The sequence below is a fragment of the Rhincodon typus genome, chromosome 4 (assembly GCF_021869965.1).
Source record: "Rhincodon typus isolate 14 chromosome 4, sRhiTyp1.1, whole genome shotgun sequence".
In the NCBI taxonomy this organism is placed as follows: Eukaryota; Metazoa; Chordata; class Chondrichthyes; order Orectolobiformes; family Rhincodontidae; genus Rhincodon; species Rhincodon typus.
The window spans coordinates 107,422,404-107,440,056 of record NC_063335.1 but is presented as its reverse complement, the minus strand read 5'-3'; the positions used below and the strand labels follow the sequence as shown (position 1 = coordinate 107,440,056).

The following is a 17,653-nucleotide window of genomic DNA, read 5'->3' as shown; positions in this document are numbered from 1 at the left end:
GTCACCTCTCAACCTTTTTTTGCATGGGAACATCCATCTCTGTTTATATTGTATTATGGTATCGGTTATGGACCCTACTGTGAAATGTACTTATACATCTTATTTAAATAACTGCTGAAAGAAACATACCTTTAATTTATCAAACTTATCATCTACATCCTGCAACCATGACATAAATTGACGTGCATTGAATCGATCCCTCACCGATGTTTTGTTTTCATCACCCTAAAGTGAAAATTATACAATAATAATTTTTTCCAACAATTGTTCAGTAACAATTAAAATAATTCTTATTCACATCCTCCACCCAAAAGGCCAATTTCGTCTTCACCTGCGGATCCTGAGGCATATTGTAAACCTCCGCATCCAGAAGCACAGTACAGGCACTAAAAGGCAAAGTTTGATTTGCTAGTGTCCTTGCTGCACGGTAATGGACTCTCAGAACCTCTTGCTCATTTGACATAATAAGTTTTTCCTGAAATTAAACACAAATAAAGTACGCTCAGTAATGTAGTTATGTATATTTTAACCACTAGGCTTTTGAATATATTTACAGTAGTACAATTCAACCAATATTCAAGTAGTTACTGCAAATATTTTGAACCAATCTAGTGTCCGAAAAGGGAGGAATTCGTTTTCAGATTTGGTAAAAAAATGTAATGATCCGGGTCTTTAGACATAATAGTGAGGCTAATAGAACTCAACGTTATTGAAGTGTAACTCAGGCAGTAACCTCTGGTGAATTCACATGCTCAGTTAAACATGGAAATCAGAAATTTGATTCCCAAGTTTCCCTACATTTCCAAAAGCTGCAAGATAAAGGCATACACTTACTTGGATGTAGACCTGTTTGGGCCATTTGAGGGGGAAAAAAAAAATTCACTTGGCCTCAACGGACACAAAAGCAAAATCTATTTCCAAGTGGCCTGAACGGACCTGTAGACACAATGAGTTCGAGTCTTTCAGGGAGAAAAAAAAAACATTGCTTTAAGGTCTGTTTGGGCCAAGCAAAGCCTACCCCCCAACAAAGGGCCCGAACTCAGCGCGTCTACAGGCTGGTTCAGATCCATCCTTGAGAAGACCTTCAGATTTTAGATCATTTCAGTTTTCAGATGTGCAGATAAAGGATACCGCACTTGCAATCGGAAATTTTTTGAAAGAATGCTTTCTCAGATTCCCATGCAGGGTGCCACACCAAAACAGTTTTTAAAATCAGTCCAAGCTCCAGTGCAAAAAAATCCAGCTCTATTAATTCCTGTTTCTTGAAGATCCTTTTAATATTTAAGGACATAATTCCAATATGGTTTTTAGATGGCCCTCAAAACAACAGATCGAAGAAGAGGGTTTCATTCTATATTATGCAAGACAAAAGAGATTCACAAAAACATGTACCCGTTCAATACTATGCTGCAATCGAAGCTTCATTCGTATAACTTCATGTTGCCTGAAGAGTTCTTTCAGTGCTTCAGACAACGATGGAGGAGGAGTAATCTAAAAGCAAAATATAAAAGCAGCAATCAATATTAATGGGAAATGCTACAACTTGAAACCTTTGCAGTAGTCCATGCTGACAAAATTCACTAAAAAAATACTTCTTTACTACTTTCCTCCTAATAAATGATTTACTCGATGATGATTAATCTACTTCAAAAACTAGAAACTGGTCATGAACAAAGGAGTAGCACCTTCTACATAGTTTCCCCCTGAGTTAGCTCTGAACTTACAGATTTCTTGTTTTCCTCTCATTTCTCCAAATACCCTTTCCAAACTCATTTGTCCATGAGGTCCACCTTGTGCTCCCTTGATATATTAATGATGAGGGGACTAAAATGTAATATCTTCAAATCTACAGACAAAACAAAACTGGGTTAGAAGGAGGAGGAGGATGCAGAGATGCTTCAGCATGATCTGGACAAATTGAATGAGTGGGCAAATGCATGTCAGATGAAGTATAATGTAGATAAATGAGAAGTTATCCACTTTGGTTGCAAAAACAGGAATGCTGATTGTTGTTAGAATGGTGATAGATTGGGAAAGGGGAACGTGCAAAGAGACCTGGATATCCTTGTAGCTCAGTCAGTATGCAAGTGCAACAGCTGGTCAAAGCAGCAAATGGTATGCTGGCCTTCGTAATAAGACGACTTGAGTTCAGGAGCAAGGATATCTTGCTGCAATTGAATAGGGCCTTGACGAGACCGCGCCTCGAGTATTGTGCAGTTTTGATCTCCGTATTTGAGGGATCATGTTCTGGCTATGGAGAGAGTACAATAAAGATTTACCAGACTGATTTCTGGGATGGCATTTGGAATATTGAGAGCAGTTTTGGGCCCCAAATCTAATGATGGATTTGCTGGCATTGGGGAGTACCAGAGGGGGTTTACAACAATGATCTTGGACTGTGATGATATTATGGCTTCAAAAGGTATATTTTGTCCTTTTTTGACGAGAGTTTTTGAGCTTTAGGTATGAGCTATCTCATCCAAGCCAACAAACAGCTTTGAGGCCTTAGGTTTTTAAAAAAAATGTTGGAACAATTGAAGCAGCATGACTGGGTAGAATCAGGCTCCCACAGAACCAGGGTTTTAATTTAGCTTTCATAGTTGTTGGGGTTTTAAAGTTGGCTGTGAAAACTTTTTCTGTCTCTGCTACAGCTAAAAGCTTGGGTTCTCTGTCTCTCATGTGATTCTGGCAGCAACCCGTTTTACTGACTTCGCCAAGGGTGTGTTTATGGGAATTTTACTATTTTGGAACATTGCAGTGTAGTAGTTAAATAATCTATTATTCTGTTAAGTTTTCCAGTAGAGGTAAAGTTACAATCAAAAGACAAATTGATGTATTTTAGATGTAGGGTAAGAATAAAGTGAGCTTTACTGAAGCGGAGTAGTGTAACCAAAGTACACCTAGAACACAGCACCTTATACTTCCTTTTGTATAACATAAAAGTTAGGGTCCAGGCTATCTCCAAGAAATTTGAAGGGGATCTGGTCTGGCCCATGAAAAAGGATAAAGGGCTTATCATAAAAAGGTGCAGTTGAGGACTCTGAATCTGTACTCAATTGAGTAAAGATAAAAGGTGGAGTGGGGGTGGGTCTCATTGAAATTTACAGAATACTGATGGGCCTGGGGTACACTGGACATGGAGAAGATGTTCCCATTAGTAGGACAGACAAAGACCCAAGGGTACACACTCAGTGTTGGGACAACCCTTCAGAACTGAGATGAGGAGGAATTTCTTCAAACAGAGGTGATAAATCTGTGGAACTCAGTTCTGCAGAAGGCTGTGGAAATCAGGTGATTTGAGTATATTTAAGACAGAGATAGATTCTTGATTCGTAAGAGGATTAAGGGTTATGGGAGAAGGAAGGGGAATGGGGTTCAGAAACAATCAGACGTGATTGAATGGAAAAGCAGACTCAATGGTTGAAAAGCTTAATTCTGCTCCTATATATTATGGTTTTATGCAGGATTGAAATATGATGACAGACTGGATCAGTTAACAACTATATTCACTGGAGATTAGAAAAATGAGGGATATCTCATAGAAGCCTATAAAATTCTAACAGGACTAGAAAGGGTAAATGAAGGAAGGATGTTCCTGACAACCCAGGGAATCCAGAACCAGGGGACACAGTCTAAGAATACCGGGAGACCATTTAGGACTGAGATGAGGAGATATTTTTTCACTCAAAAGTGGTGAGCCTGTGGAATTCTGTGGCATCTGCAGAGGTAGTAACAGTTAGCTGTTTCTTTGGAAACAAGTCTCCACAGATGCTGCCAGAACGGCACAACTTCTCCACTCTTTTCATTCCAGGTCTTCATCAACAGAGTATTTTGTCTTTACTGCTAAATGGGGTTTCAGAAGACAGTTAAAAGGACTAGCACATTGCTTTGAGCCTGCAGTCAAATGTAGGCCAGCCCAGGTAAGGATGGCACAACTCCATGGTGACACTTGAACGCATGTTCCAGGGAATTACCTTGGGGCCTCTGGATTACTAGAGTAATTACTCTTGACTGGTAATACTACTGAATGAGTAAAGAATCACAGGTAGACCAGATGACCAGGAAAGAACATCAGATTTTCTTTCCATAAACAATGTTAGCAAGCCAGATTTTTAAAATAACAATTGCTGGTAGTTTCACCCATCGTTATTCTGCCAGCAGCTGTTAGGATTTGACATCACCACTGTCACATGCAGCAATGGTATTTAATACTGCCCGGTATCTCTAAATCTTGCACTCAGTAGCCACAACATACAAGATTCACAAACATGTTGCTAATCAATTTTATTCCTCTACAAATGAACCTCTACAAGATGCTACATAAAAACCGAGTTTACGTCAAAGATCTTTGCTATTCTCCACTGCTCTTTCAATATCCTACCCTAACTATTCAAAGGCACTGAATCATTGTAGGTTATTACGCCATAAACTTGAGCAGTTCTTCTCTAGTATTCCAAGTGACCTTTAGAATAACGAGGTAGAGTGGATTAGTCAAATATGGCAGTATCAACAGCTAAGCTGGAAAACTGATATCAGCTGGTACTCATACTCTATTTCCAGCAGAGGGGGCATTCTTGTAGTAGGCAACCAGATCTCTTACAATGCTATTTTGTTAATTTAACTAAATCAACACAGATCAGGTTTGAGCTGGATACCTGCCCCGCTGCATTACACAGATGCCTGGAATATCTTGTGGCAATTCCCTTGATATTTATTCATTTTATGAACATTAACGTTTGGTAACTTCAAACCATTATTTATATATTTGTAACACAACATGTTTAAAATAAAACTGTGCAGGTTTTTCAACTTAAGATAATAGATTCTGATGAAACAAAAATAAGGTTGGCATTTTAAAAAGCACTTTCATGACCTTCTATATGCACAATTACACCTTTGCTGTGAAGCATCATGTGACTGATCTAAAACAAAGAGAATTTGCAAAGTCTGTGATCACTAAAGAATATAAATAGCAGAACCAGTCCCAAATTGACTGAAGAGTGCAAGATTCACAGTGCTACTAAAATATTTATTTGGGATCATTTTAAATAAGAAAGTTTGGATAAGAAAAGTCTGAGGGAGAGTTTTAACTGGAAATGGGGCTTTGTGGGAGCACGGCAAGCATCCAACCACAGTGATTTTAACTCCCCAGCTCATATACAAGCTCTTAAGCTTTTCACTGGGATAGAGGAGAAATTCAATGACAGAAGATCACCAAATCGCAATATTACCGAGCAATCTACACCCCCCCCCGCCAAAAATGAATGTTAGAGACATCAAAATAATTTCTGTTAGTCTAACAAACCCCACTCCCTAACCAAGTTTGAACCAGACTGTTCACCAACTTCGTCTTATTGCAACCCGAGTTGAACCTCTGACTCTTATAATCCTTTCTATTACCAATACAATGTACTCCATCCTGCCCCAGTTCTTCTGCTGCCAAAGCCTTCATCACTGTTTTTTGCTTCTCCTCCGGGTATAACTGTTTGAATGCTCTCCTGGTCTCCCATCTTGCATCCTCTGAATATTCTGCTACATGTATTCTAATTTACACCTTATCATCTCTTTTAATCAGGCTTTTGATTATTTGTCTCAATACATTTTTGTTAAATCTTGAATAATTCTTCTGAAACAAGTTTGGATGTTACATTATAATTAACGCTACATAAACTATATACATAAATATTGCTTTGCACGCAAGAATATTCTCCATCCCCACTCCCCACCAGTGCATTCTGATTTCACTTCCTTTTCCATTTCATTTTTTTCTTCTAGTTAAATAGATTCTTGAAGCATTACTTCACAGCTGTACTAATCTGCACCAACAGGATTTCAAAACATGTAACAGGTTTTACTTCACTTATAACAGTGTATAGAGGAACACAGAACAGTTTCACATAACAACGGGGCAGCATGATGGGTCAGTGGTTACCACTGCTGCCTCTCAGAGGGTTCAATTCCACCCTCAGGCAATTGTCTGTGTGGAGTTTGCACATTCTCCCTATGTCTTCGTGGGTTTCCTCCGGGTGCTCCAGATATGCTGGTCAGGTGGATTGGCCATGCTAAATTGTTCATAGTGTCCAGGGATGTGGATGTTAGGTAGATTAGCCAGGGGAAAATACAGGGTTACAGGGTCAAGGTTCAGTCTGGATGGGATGCTCTGAGGGTTTGTGTGAACTTGATGGGCTGAATGGCCTGCTTCTACACTGTAGGGATTCTATAGAAGAGAAGGATGCCAATTCAGGATGTTTCACATCTCTATGCACTTTTCTGGATTTTGTCTCAACTCATTTCAAGATTTCAAAAGAAGAGTAACGTTTGCTTTTTCTCCCACTCTATGTGGGATGTCATATTTATGCAGCTATGCCACATTTATTCATTGTACAAGAAAAAAAAAGTCAGTGTCTCAAGTTCATACAGCTATACTGCCAATTAAACAAACATGTTAGCACTTTCATCTGAGTCAGAAACCTGTATTTTGTGGGTTCTCATATGTAAACCACTTAGGACTCAGACAAATGCAGGTTTTCCTTCATCTATAAAAAGCATCATTATTCCTTTAACAGGTCTGTTTCAGAAGACCAGATTTGGACAACTGACTGCATCTAGCATTTATGCACAAGGTAACTCATGGGATATTTACTATTCTCTATCAATGATGCAAGTTGATAGCAGCGCCTCATTATTTGCACAAAAATTCATTTGTTGGGGAATTAGATGCCCCATAAATTGACCAGGTGTCCAACTGACGGACTTGCAGGATCTCTCTGTAGGCATTCCTCAGGGTTGTGTCATATACCCAACCATCTTTAGTTGCATCACCTTCCCTCCATCATAAAGTCACAAGATAGGGATGTGTGACAATGATTGCTCAATGTCCAGTGTCATTCATGACTCCTCAAGTATTGAAGCAATCAGAGCCTGAACGTAGCAAGAACTGGATAACATTCAGATTTAGGTTGATAAGTGACAAGTAATATTTGTGCCACAGAAGTGCTAGGAAATGACAACCTCCAATAAAAGAGAGAATCTGGCCATCACCCTTTGATGTTCAATTAGCTGAATTTCCCTCATCATCATCCTGGGGGGGGGTTCATATTGACCACAAACTGAACTGGGCAAACTATATAAATAGTGTGGCTTCAAGAACAAGGCAGAGGCTTGGGATCCTGCCGTGATTACTCAACACCTGAAGTCTGTCCACCATCTAGAAGGCACAACTTAGGACTGTGATAGAACACTCTTCTCTTGCCTTGAGGACCACAGCCTAAGAAGACTCAAAAAAAAAACTAAATATCATCTAGGAAAAGCATCCTTGATTGGCATCTCATCTACAATGATCATGTGATAGGAGCTGGCAGGGAGACCAGAGGCCTAATGGAACTAGGGGACTACTGATGCTTGTATTTCAATTGAGGAATAAAGGAGAGAACTTGGCTGGTTCTATAAATATGGGGAGTAAGTAATCATGCGAGTTTGATTTGGTGGTGTGGGACTTGGAACAAAATTGACTAGAAAAGCATATGCCTGGACTTTGTTTAACAATGTTTAGACTTGTAACATCTTCAACATTTACTCTCACGCCACTGCTAATGCACAATAACAGCAGTGTGTGTCATCAAAAAGAGACACTGCTACAATTATCAAGGCTCCTTAAGACAGTACCTTCTAAAACAATGACCACCATCAAGAAGAAGGGCAACTGATATGTGAGAACACTACCACCTGCGAGTTACCTGCCAAGCTACTCACCATCCAGACTTGGAATTATATTGCAGTTCCTTCACTGTCAGTGGGTCAAATCCGTTCTTAACAACAATGTGGGTTTATCTACAGTAAATGGACTGCAGATTCAAGAAGGCATCTTGCCTCCATTTTCACAAGGGCAATTAGAGATGGGCAATAAATGCTCCTGTAGTCAATGATGCCCACATTCAATAAGCGAGCGAAAGAAACTTGTATCTGCTACCTGTGAAACCCCATGCTGTATTCAGGGGCCTTCTAAATCAGAGATACTATATTACTGCACAATCAGGGCAGAAAGGGGTGTGCAAAGAAGAATTTAGTGACAACAATATCCCGTTTATTGCTTCCACACCAACTGCTAAAGTGGCTTTGGAAAGAAATCTGCAATGCAAGGGTATTGTCACAGTAATTAATTAATAATTATCTTTTTAGCTGTTCCCCAATTGTACAACATGATCACGCCAACACCCAGGGTCTGGATCCAGTTTGACTAGGTTTTGCAGATTTGCTTATGCATTTTTCCTCAATAGCTCAATGCAAAACATTTATTAAAATTCAACATTAAAGGACAAAGGGGTTCACAATATTCATTCAAAAAAGTGCCCAAGTAAACAAGTACTAAGTGAGAAAGATTCTTAGAATCAACATGCGAACTACATTTACTGCTTGGAGTCACCAAAATAATAAGTACTTACAGTTGGTATGCAAAGTTTGCTCAAAGGGTTTCCATCCAGCAGGTATGATCCAGTGAATGTAACAAATTCATCGTAAAACTGTGGTGCTTGAGGAGTGACACTACATAGCACTTTACGCTTTTCTTCTATCTTTTTTCTAATGTGGAGATATTCATAGTAAGGGTTTGCCTTTTCTGAATGGTAAGGTTGAATTTCTTCTAGTTTTAAAGAATCTACAATGGCTGCCAGTGACTGTTGAGTCTTTTCCTTAGCTTGTTGCAGTGTGGATTTAACTTGTGCAGGATGTGGAACTCGTGGCATCTTTCGTTTGTGTGGATGGTGCACTTGCCCTTCCTCCTCCTCTGTTAACTTAGGCTTGGTTTTCACTGGTATAGAGGTTTCTGTATCTTTGTCAGATAACTGTACACAGTTGACAGCAGATTGTTTGCTCTGATTGGCAAGTATGTTTGCTCTATTACGAGTAATTCTCTGAGGAATATCTTGTTCTGTTCGGTCAGCTTCCATTTGCTCTTCCGATTCCTCTTTTGTTGACTCAGTGGACTGCCTTCTTTCATTTAGTGCTACCTCTTCCATTACCACACCATCTTGAGCAGTAATCTTTGAAAGTTGAGAAAAGTCCATTTCCAGTGAGAAATCTCGGTCTTGAATTTTACTTTCCAAGGATGAAGGGTCATCATTTACAGAATGTGTGCGTGTTTGTTCAGTCGAAGGCACTGCTTCGGCAGATTCTTCTGGTGATTCAGACTGTACTTCGTCAACCGAAGTTACTAACTCTTTGTTTAATTCTGAGCCCTCTTGATTATATGTTGGCTCTTGGCCAGCTGAAGTAATATTTGTTCCACCTTCTTCCATCTTTTGAGATTCATTTAATATGTTGTGTACAAGCCTTGTTTGGTCCACAAGGTTCTTGCTCACATTATTGCGGTCTGATAATGCTGCGGATAATGGAGAGAAATTCTCCTCCAAGCCCTGCAATTCATCCGATTTGCAACAATGTGACACATCCTCTGGTGTCTTGTGACTTGTAAGGTCAGCATTTGTGTCAAGAGGAGGATATTTAGCATCCTTCCCATCAGCTATTCCTGCACATTCTGGTTTGCTTGAAACTGAAGAATGATCTGTATCGTGCAAAGTCTGAGTTTGTGGAAAATCTTCTTGAGTTGCACATTTTGGCCAAAAGAGAACTGGAGGGGTGGCATCATTATCTAACAATGTCCGCATACAAGAGGAAGTGGAAGAATGCGTAGGGGAAAAATAAGATGCTTCTTGAAAATTTGCTACTTGAGAAGGCTCACTACATGTTATTTGTGGAGACTTTGATACCAATTCTGATGTTAACTGGTCTGAACATCCCCACTCTGGAGAAACATGCTGTAATGGGCTAAAAATATTTTTCTCACAAGCTGCTGAAGCTGAATAACCATCATTATTACTGTGTAAAGGAGCATCAAGCCTGTCATAAGATATTTCCAATGGTTTATTTGACTGAATGTTGCCAATCAAACAGTTTATTTGTGGCTGCACCAAAGGCATCTGCTGTGAAGTATTTTGAATTATGCTGTTGGAATTTGCATCCTGCGATAAATAATTAGTGCTATTTGGCACAATGACAGCAGGTGGTGTGGGAACAGAAACCTGTAAACAGGAAGTACTATTAAACGTGTTCTCTTCAGTGCCACTATCTGGAAGTGGTTCTGCTCGAGGAGAAATACATACTTGGGGTTGTACTGTTGGTGAAAAACTATATTGCTTTTCACTTGAAGGTGGCAGGTTACCTTCAAGTTGCTTATGGGACAGTTTATCATGGTCATTTGCAACAGCTGGAATACTGCATCTCCGAATATCACCTACTAACCGACATTCATTCTCATATTTAGCACCGTCAGCAGAAACTGACCTCAGATAAGATCCTGAAAGTTTACTGGAGTATGGCGATTTAAGTCGATCTGGTATATCAGTTAAAACATCAGAATCTCGTTCATATACAGCAGGTGATTTGGCACTAGACAGAAATACTGATTGAGGAAAGGAAGACTGAGACTCCGAACCCTCAATAGTGAAATCTGAGTCATAGTCAGTTAAAGGCCGTGGCGTTGCTACAGCTGAAGTCTGACATGAATCCTCTGAACTTGCAACTGAAATCATTGATACAGACCTTGACGTTAGCCCTGCCCGATCACGTTCTTGTCTGGGAGATGCAGTTAAATTACTTTCACAACTTATTAAAGATCTTGAAGTGTCTGGCAAATTCTGTTTTGCATCAGTGGACAGTGATCTCACATTGTTGATGTCTTTCAGCTGCTTTTCTTTAGAATGTGCCTCTGATGGATCTGAACTTTTTGACCTAGTAAGTTCCTTGCTCGCTGTTGAACTCTTCAATTTTTCTCGTTCTTTTAATTTTGTGAGCTCAATGCCAGATCGATGCCTCTGCCTCTCCTTTTCTTTCAGTTTTATCTTCTCTTTGTGCTTTTTGTGCCACTGTTCAATCTCTAAATCCTTCAGACTGAGCATCCGTTCAAAACTGGTCTGCATTAAATCATCATTTACTAGTCTCTTTTCTTTTGGCCGCACGTCCTTTGCAGAACTAGAGTCTTTAGACTTCAATTTGTCAGTTTCTACATCTTTAAGCTTTGCTTTAACTGTGATATTTACTGGTACTCTCTCTTTTGGTCTGTCTTTTTCCTTTCTTTCCTTCTCTTTTGTATCAGGAGTTTTAAGGAAGTCCTCTTTAACTTTTTCCTTCGAGGAGAATAATTTTTCATGAAATGCTTTACTACTTTCAACATTGTTACGTTTCTTCTCATCTTGCAAATGCTTGGTGTTTGTCACCAGGTCACCATCTCTTTCCCTAGACTTCTCTTTCCTCTTCTCTTTTTCGAGATCTCTGTCTTTTTCTTTCACTCTGACAGCTTTACTAGGTGTGATGTCTTGCAAGTCTTTTTCAAGTAATTTCACCTTTTTCTCCATTGCATGTTTTTCTTTTTCTGCTTTGTCCTTCATTCCACTAGAATGACGCTCCCTTTCACTTTTCTCTCTTTCATGTCTTTTCTCCAACTTTTCCTTACTCTTTTCTTTCTCATCAGGTTTTTTAACTGAGAACATATTCTTCAATTTGTCATTTTCCCGGTGGATTTTTTCTGCAGTAGAATACAAGTTACTAGAGCGATCTTTTTCTTTTGTTTTGTCTCCGCTGTCTTGTAATTTACAAAGTGTTTTTTCATGAAGTTCAGATTTTTCTTTCTCTAACCTATTTTCATGTTTTATTTTCTTCTCTCTATCAGAATATCTTTTATCTAACTTTTCTAAGTCCTTCTCTTTAGTTGGGGACTTCTTTTCACTTTTCTCTTTGTTTTCCTTCTTTTCTTTATCTGGAGTATCAGATTTGTCTTTATCTGTGCCTTTCTCTCTCTCAAATAGCTCAGAATGTTCTTTCTTCACAAAGATGCTAGAGTAAATTGAGTCATCTTTGTCTGTAAGCACAATTTCCTTTCTTTCTTCAAGATTGGCAAGTTTAATATCTTTTTCTTCTTTAAAATGTTTTTCCTTTTTATTCTTTTTAGATTTTTCCTTTTCTCTGTCCTCTTTGAAAGATCTTTCTTCCTTAAAATATTTCTCCTTTGTCTTTTCTTCTTTAACTGGAGTTTTATCTTTCAGTGACTTTTCTGATGGGGCTAAATCAGAGTTTTCTTCTTTGAATATTTCATTAGTGTCATCATTTTTGAAAAAATTCTCTTTCCAGTATTCCCTATCAAACTCAGGATACACATCTTTTTCACTCTCTTTTTGTCTATGCTTTCCCCTTTCATTTTCATGCTCTTTTTTAACTTTGTTTTTCTCTTTATCTTTATGCTTTAGTTTATGCTTTTTTATAATCTTGCCATCCTTATCAGTCTTTTTAAACACTTCTTCCATGTTATCAAATATATCTGTCTCCTCCTCTTTGCTTCTTGATCCAGACTTCTCACCAAATTCTACATGTATATCTTTTTTGCGATATTTAGTCTTTGCTTTGTACTTAAAGGATTTGTTGCTGGAACTCTCAGATGTGTAGTCAGAATCTGTAAGATGATCAAATCGCACAACTTCAGATTGAAAAGAAATGTCTGATGTTCCTGTAGATGGGCCAGTTTTTGTATTTTCCTGTTTAAGTGGCTTTGCTCGTTTTTCACTAAATCCACATACATGTTTTGGTGATTTGGAAGTTGAAAGGTGGAACTGATGACCTGAAGAGTCATCTTTCATACATAAAGACTTTCTGAATGAATCCTCCTCTCTTGTACGTTCTAAAGAGTCCAAACTAGAGCATGTAGAGAAAAGCATCAATTTAGCATTTTCCTTCTCTTCTTTTTCCTGTTTGAACTCATGGTTCTCTTTATTTTTACTTTGCTTCTTCACCTTTTTCTTGCCTTTTCCTTTCTCTTTCTGTTCAATGGTAGCCAGATTTTCTTTCTTAGTCCTTACATCCGATTTACTGCCATCTGGAACAACCTCTAGAGAGCTTGTTGAACAGGTTTTTTTCTCTTGATGTAGTTCGTCATCTGAGCTCTCAGAGCTAGACGAAACAAGAACTCTTGCCGATTTTTGCTTTTTAATTTTGAATGGTTTTTGCAATTCCAGCTTTGGTGGTGTTAAGTAGCTGCTGTTCTCTTTTATGATGTTCTTTTTACCATCTTTTCTTCGAATCCTTTTCTGATCTACAAGCTTTCCCATTTCTTCTTCTTCAACTTCATCATCATCATCATCCTTGAATTCATATTCATCCACAGCAGATGATGCAAGTGATTTGCAGGGTGTCAACTGCTGATTAGTATCCGTTTTTAATTCTTTTTCTGGTTCAGAATCATCCATAATGTCATCAATACTAGATGGATTCACAGAAGGCAACTCTTCAGATTCTAGAAAAACGTAGAAACAAAACTAAGTTGACAGTTGGAAATAGTGTATTTTCAAGCCCTGTTGCAAAACCTTTCTACTGCTGCTCATGCATAGCAGGACATGAAACTGTATGATCACAGCATGTTCCAGATGGACAGTTTTACTCATACAAATTTATATGAGGAAGCTATTAAAAAAAATGCACAAACAAACTACTCAAGAGTTGAGGGAGCAAAGTTAACTTTTATCGATGATACTGATCAAGAGTATTATGAACAATCGAAGACTGTGCAAAAGAGACTACAGGGAGGCTAGCAGGACAAGCAGGAAGATGACCAATGCCATGTAACGTAGAAAAATATTAAGGAAAAGAAATACACAATAAACTGTAAAATTTTAAATGAAGTACAGAAGCATCTATTAAAAAGGTTACAGCACCAGCAAGGAGGTAAGAAAAAAATCCATCTAATTATAAAATTTGACAACTCCAATAATCTCTCCAGTATAAGCTAAAAATATTTGAAAAATAATTATACTGAAAATACAGTGGGACATTACTTGCAGATATAAATATTCCTGGACCTTTAATAGAATAATAAAAAAAAGACAAGAATGAACTAAGGTGGTGTGGGGAGAGATGATGTAGTGGCACTAAAATTATAATAAGAGGCAGCGTGATAGGGAAGAAATAGAGGTAATGGAAAGGCGTATCGTTACAAAATTTTCGTCTTTCAAATCAGAGTTCATAATTCTACAAATTATAACTGTCTCAAATGTGGGACCACTGAAATAATATTGATATAAGGAAATTATTGGGGCAAAAGAGCAAACATTTGTTAGACCTAATATGCTGATTTTGGACTATGAAAGTAAAAATGAAATTTCCACATGGTTTCTTCAGAAACATTTTCAGTAAACCACATGATGCACTTAGGATTTACACTGTTTTACTGTCAAATAGCATTCTTTTATGAAATACAACACATTTAACTGGATTAACTGTAACTAAGTTACTCGCTATTTAAGGACTAGACTTATACTATGTTTCCATAATACCAAAACTGCTCAGCATGGCTAGGATATTTATTTCTTGTAACCTGTACAACTGTCATCATCATCATCATCAGAAAGAGGAAGTTCTCCTTTCAGAAGCTGCTCCATTTCATCTGAATCAGCCACGTCCACAGGACGTTCTCCACGGTGATTCATCTGATATGCATCCCCACCATTGCGCAAAAGCAGTTTCACAATCTAGTTAGAAAGATGAAAAATTGCAAATTGCTATCCATTCATACATAAAATTAACAAGTTAAGCAAAACTAACATTAAATTTGTGCAAGTTATTATTAACAGAAATGTTTTGGGTCAAATGTTTGCAATGAAATTGGATCATAACTAATCTTCCTTGAAAGCAAGGGAGGTGAACCACATAATCTCAACACTTTTCTGTATAGTTTTGGCAACAAAGATCACAATGCTTAGCACGTTATATTTATTAACAGGAGACAGAAAATACAAAAAAATTCAATGTGGGATTTATTGTAAAAAGTTCGATATTTTATGATACAAATACCTAGAAAAAGAGGTGCCAGGAGGAAAGAACAGAGTTAAGCAGATTTTATAATGTGGAAAGCAAACAGGATCATAAATAGCATCAGTAAGATTCATAATAGTTTTACCCATAGACAGTTAATGCAAGTGCTAGTCAAAATAATTTGCTTTATTACAGCGAATTTGTTGGAACATAATGCAATAGTTTTACACTTTGGCTGAAGTTGGATGGCAATAGATTTAAAACAAAATTCAACTGTCCCAACTGCTTCCATTCAATTCCTTGGATAGTGACTGATCTTTAAAAGATGTTGAAGAGACACTAAAAACCAAAAGCTAAGAATTGCTTTGTTTAATTTAATCTTTTAAGTAACTATCCTAATAAAGATATTTCTCCACAGGATTTGTTAAAATCACTAAATAATAAAATCAATAAAGAAACAACAATCTGCTCATAGATGACAAACAGTCAATAGAGATTTTATAAGCTATATAATGATAGGGTAGGCAGAAAGAATCATCACTGGAGACAAATCATCAATTCTTTTCATATAAAATTTTCCAATTTAAAATCTTCTCCAGTCTTAGCTTCATACCACATAAGCAGCAGCTCATAAATCATAATGCATACATCTCTATGTCCGTTGCTTGCAGCATCATGCAGTGGAGTATCATTATCAAGTCCCTGGGTGTTCACATCTGCTCCTGCCAGTATTAGCTGTTTGGCAACTTCATAGTAACCCAAGTTACATGCTTCATGAAGCGGAGTCCAACCTAGAGAACAAGCAAAAGTAAACATTTATGCTTTCTTTTTAGCTACCTTAATTCATTTTTGTGTAAAACAAAAAATGAAGTTCCTCATTTCAACTATTGAATTCCAGAATCTAATGCTATGTGAAATAAATTCAGCCTAGATAGCTAATTGTGGTGAAGCATTCCATATACAAATAGTCTTTCTGAAACAAACTCTTCTCAGCATCCCTTCATTTTTATTATGATAATCCGTATTGAGCCCCAGGTCCTAACTCACTGGCCACAGGAATATCTTTTAATTTGTTTCATTACCTAAACTACATGAGCAGCTTCTGGAGAGTCACAGGCAAGGCGAGAGGATTGTGAGGGACAGAGTTTCAAAAGTTTTAAAGCTTTTAACATCACAATATAAGCTATGTGTCAATCTTCCCAATTTTTGTGCAAAGGAACAGATTAAGATATTACATAATGCTTCATTGATTGTAGTACCATAGGACAACAGAAGCATAAAGCTTACAATTGTCAGTAATCAACCACTAAAACTTAAGATCCTCTGGGACTTGTGGTCGGGTTTCAGCCACTCTCAAATCAAAAGTTCTTATGAAGGGAGAAGTCACTGACTTGGCTAAGTATTTTCTAAATCTTTCCTCTGATTTAGATTATTACAAAACTTTAGGTAAAGACTCCTCAGGTTTTACCACTGAAAATTTGACTGTACTCCTGTTAATCTGAAGGAGACATGGAATGGTTCCAAATAGAATCACTCGCTAAACAAACCTCTTTGGACATCTGTGCTCTCAATCTGCACATTGGATGGCATCCACTCCACTTTGGGTCTTTCAGTAAACATCAGGAAAGTAACTGTGGGAGAATCAAATTCGCCAACAGCCTGTAGAGGGTGCAGTGTTGATATCCAGGAAAGAAATTAGAACTAAGTCAAAGTTTCACATTTCCTTCAGAAAAAAAAAGTCCAAGTCTGTCTTAGCAATCAGTTTGTACACCAAGCTTGGAACAGCACTTGTTGTTGGCCAAGCCATGTTATCTAGATACACAGCAGGCTGTACTGGCACTGGAGAAGTGGTGTGCAATGCGTCTGCTGTTATGCCCCAAAGGCCACATCTTTTTCTTCACCAGTCAATGCAGATGAAAATTGCACTAACGCTGACTTGTAAAAGAAGCCACCTCTAATTACAGGGAACTAAAAGAATTCCAATTGGACAAATCATACAAAGGGTCCTAACCAGTTCTTTCTGATTGCTTCCTCAGTTTACACATCAGCTTCATCTAGAATGAAGCACCAATCCTTAGTGTTAAAGGATGAAATGGCACAGCACCCAAAGAAATTAGACCAAGTATTATTGCTGCCAGTATTAAAAGTGTGAATGAAGATGTAGTCTTCATTCACCTCTAGTTGATGCCAAATCAAAAGAACAAGCCTCATGAAAAACAAGGTGGCTGGCTACTCTTAATTGTATGCTAATATAAAACCAATCTTTCAAGCCCTTTGGATTCAAGCATTTTACTAAAAATTGCTGGGCCACTCAATCATCAATAGTGACTGCATCCTAGTACATTTGTTAATGTGCTCAAATTCAAAGCCCATGGACATAAGGGCAAAAATAAACTTCTGAATAAAAATGAGTGGACAGTACTGTGAGAAAAAGTGCTGCTTTTCATCTGAATTGATTGGAACAACTGGAAGTTGTAAAATTGCCAACAAGCAATGAACAGCTGCAACAGCGCAGGAGAAGGCACATCAATGACACTTGGATAAAGAAAATGTCTTCAGTGGAATGTGGGGTCCTGACAGATTATTTCCCCTACCAACCATTCAGATGTACTCTTTTTGAAAAATGCCAGAATGAAGAATTTAGTTTTAAACATTTAACATTTGCATTTTAATTTCAGATCAGGTTATGCATTCATGGAAAATATTGGAGGTCTTTGTCTTGCATACATGATAACGTCTCCATCATGCTAGCAAAATTCTACGATAACCGATAATGCTTAACAAAGACTTCTTACCCTGTGAG

At 37.9% G+C, this 17,653-nt stretch overlaps 1 protein-coding gene across 5 annotated transcripts in view; it reads right to left on the bottom strand.

The window, feature by feature from the left end:
* The window catches only part of ankrd12 (ankyrin repeat domain 12), a 173,480-nt gene that overhangs the window by 58,861 nt on the left and 96,966 nt on the right, over window positions 1–17,653 (bottom strand). For 3 of the 5 annotated variants that reach the window (XM_048596243.1, XM_048596244.1, XM_020533579.2), the window contains 6 exons: window positions 15,499–15,641; window positions 14,414–14,567; window positions 8,442–13,336; window positions 1,393–1,491; window positions 332–475; window positions 130–225 (listed from right to left, as the gene is read on the bottom strand). In XM_048596243.1, the coding sequence (XP_048452200.1) occupies window positions 130–225; window positions 332–475; window positions 1,393–1,491; window positions 8,442–13,336; window positions 14,414–14,567; window positions 15,499–15,641 (5,531 nt within the window). Of the gene's footprint in view, window positions 1–129; window positions 226–331; window positions 476–1,391; window positions 1,492–1,724; window positions 1,847–8,441; window positions 13,337–14,413; window positions 14,568–15,498; window positions 15,642–17,653 lie in introns of those variants that run through there. The other 2 variants (XR_007261989.1, XR_007261990.1) reach the window with 2 other exon arrangements.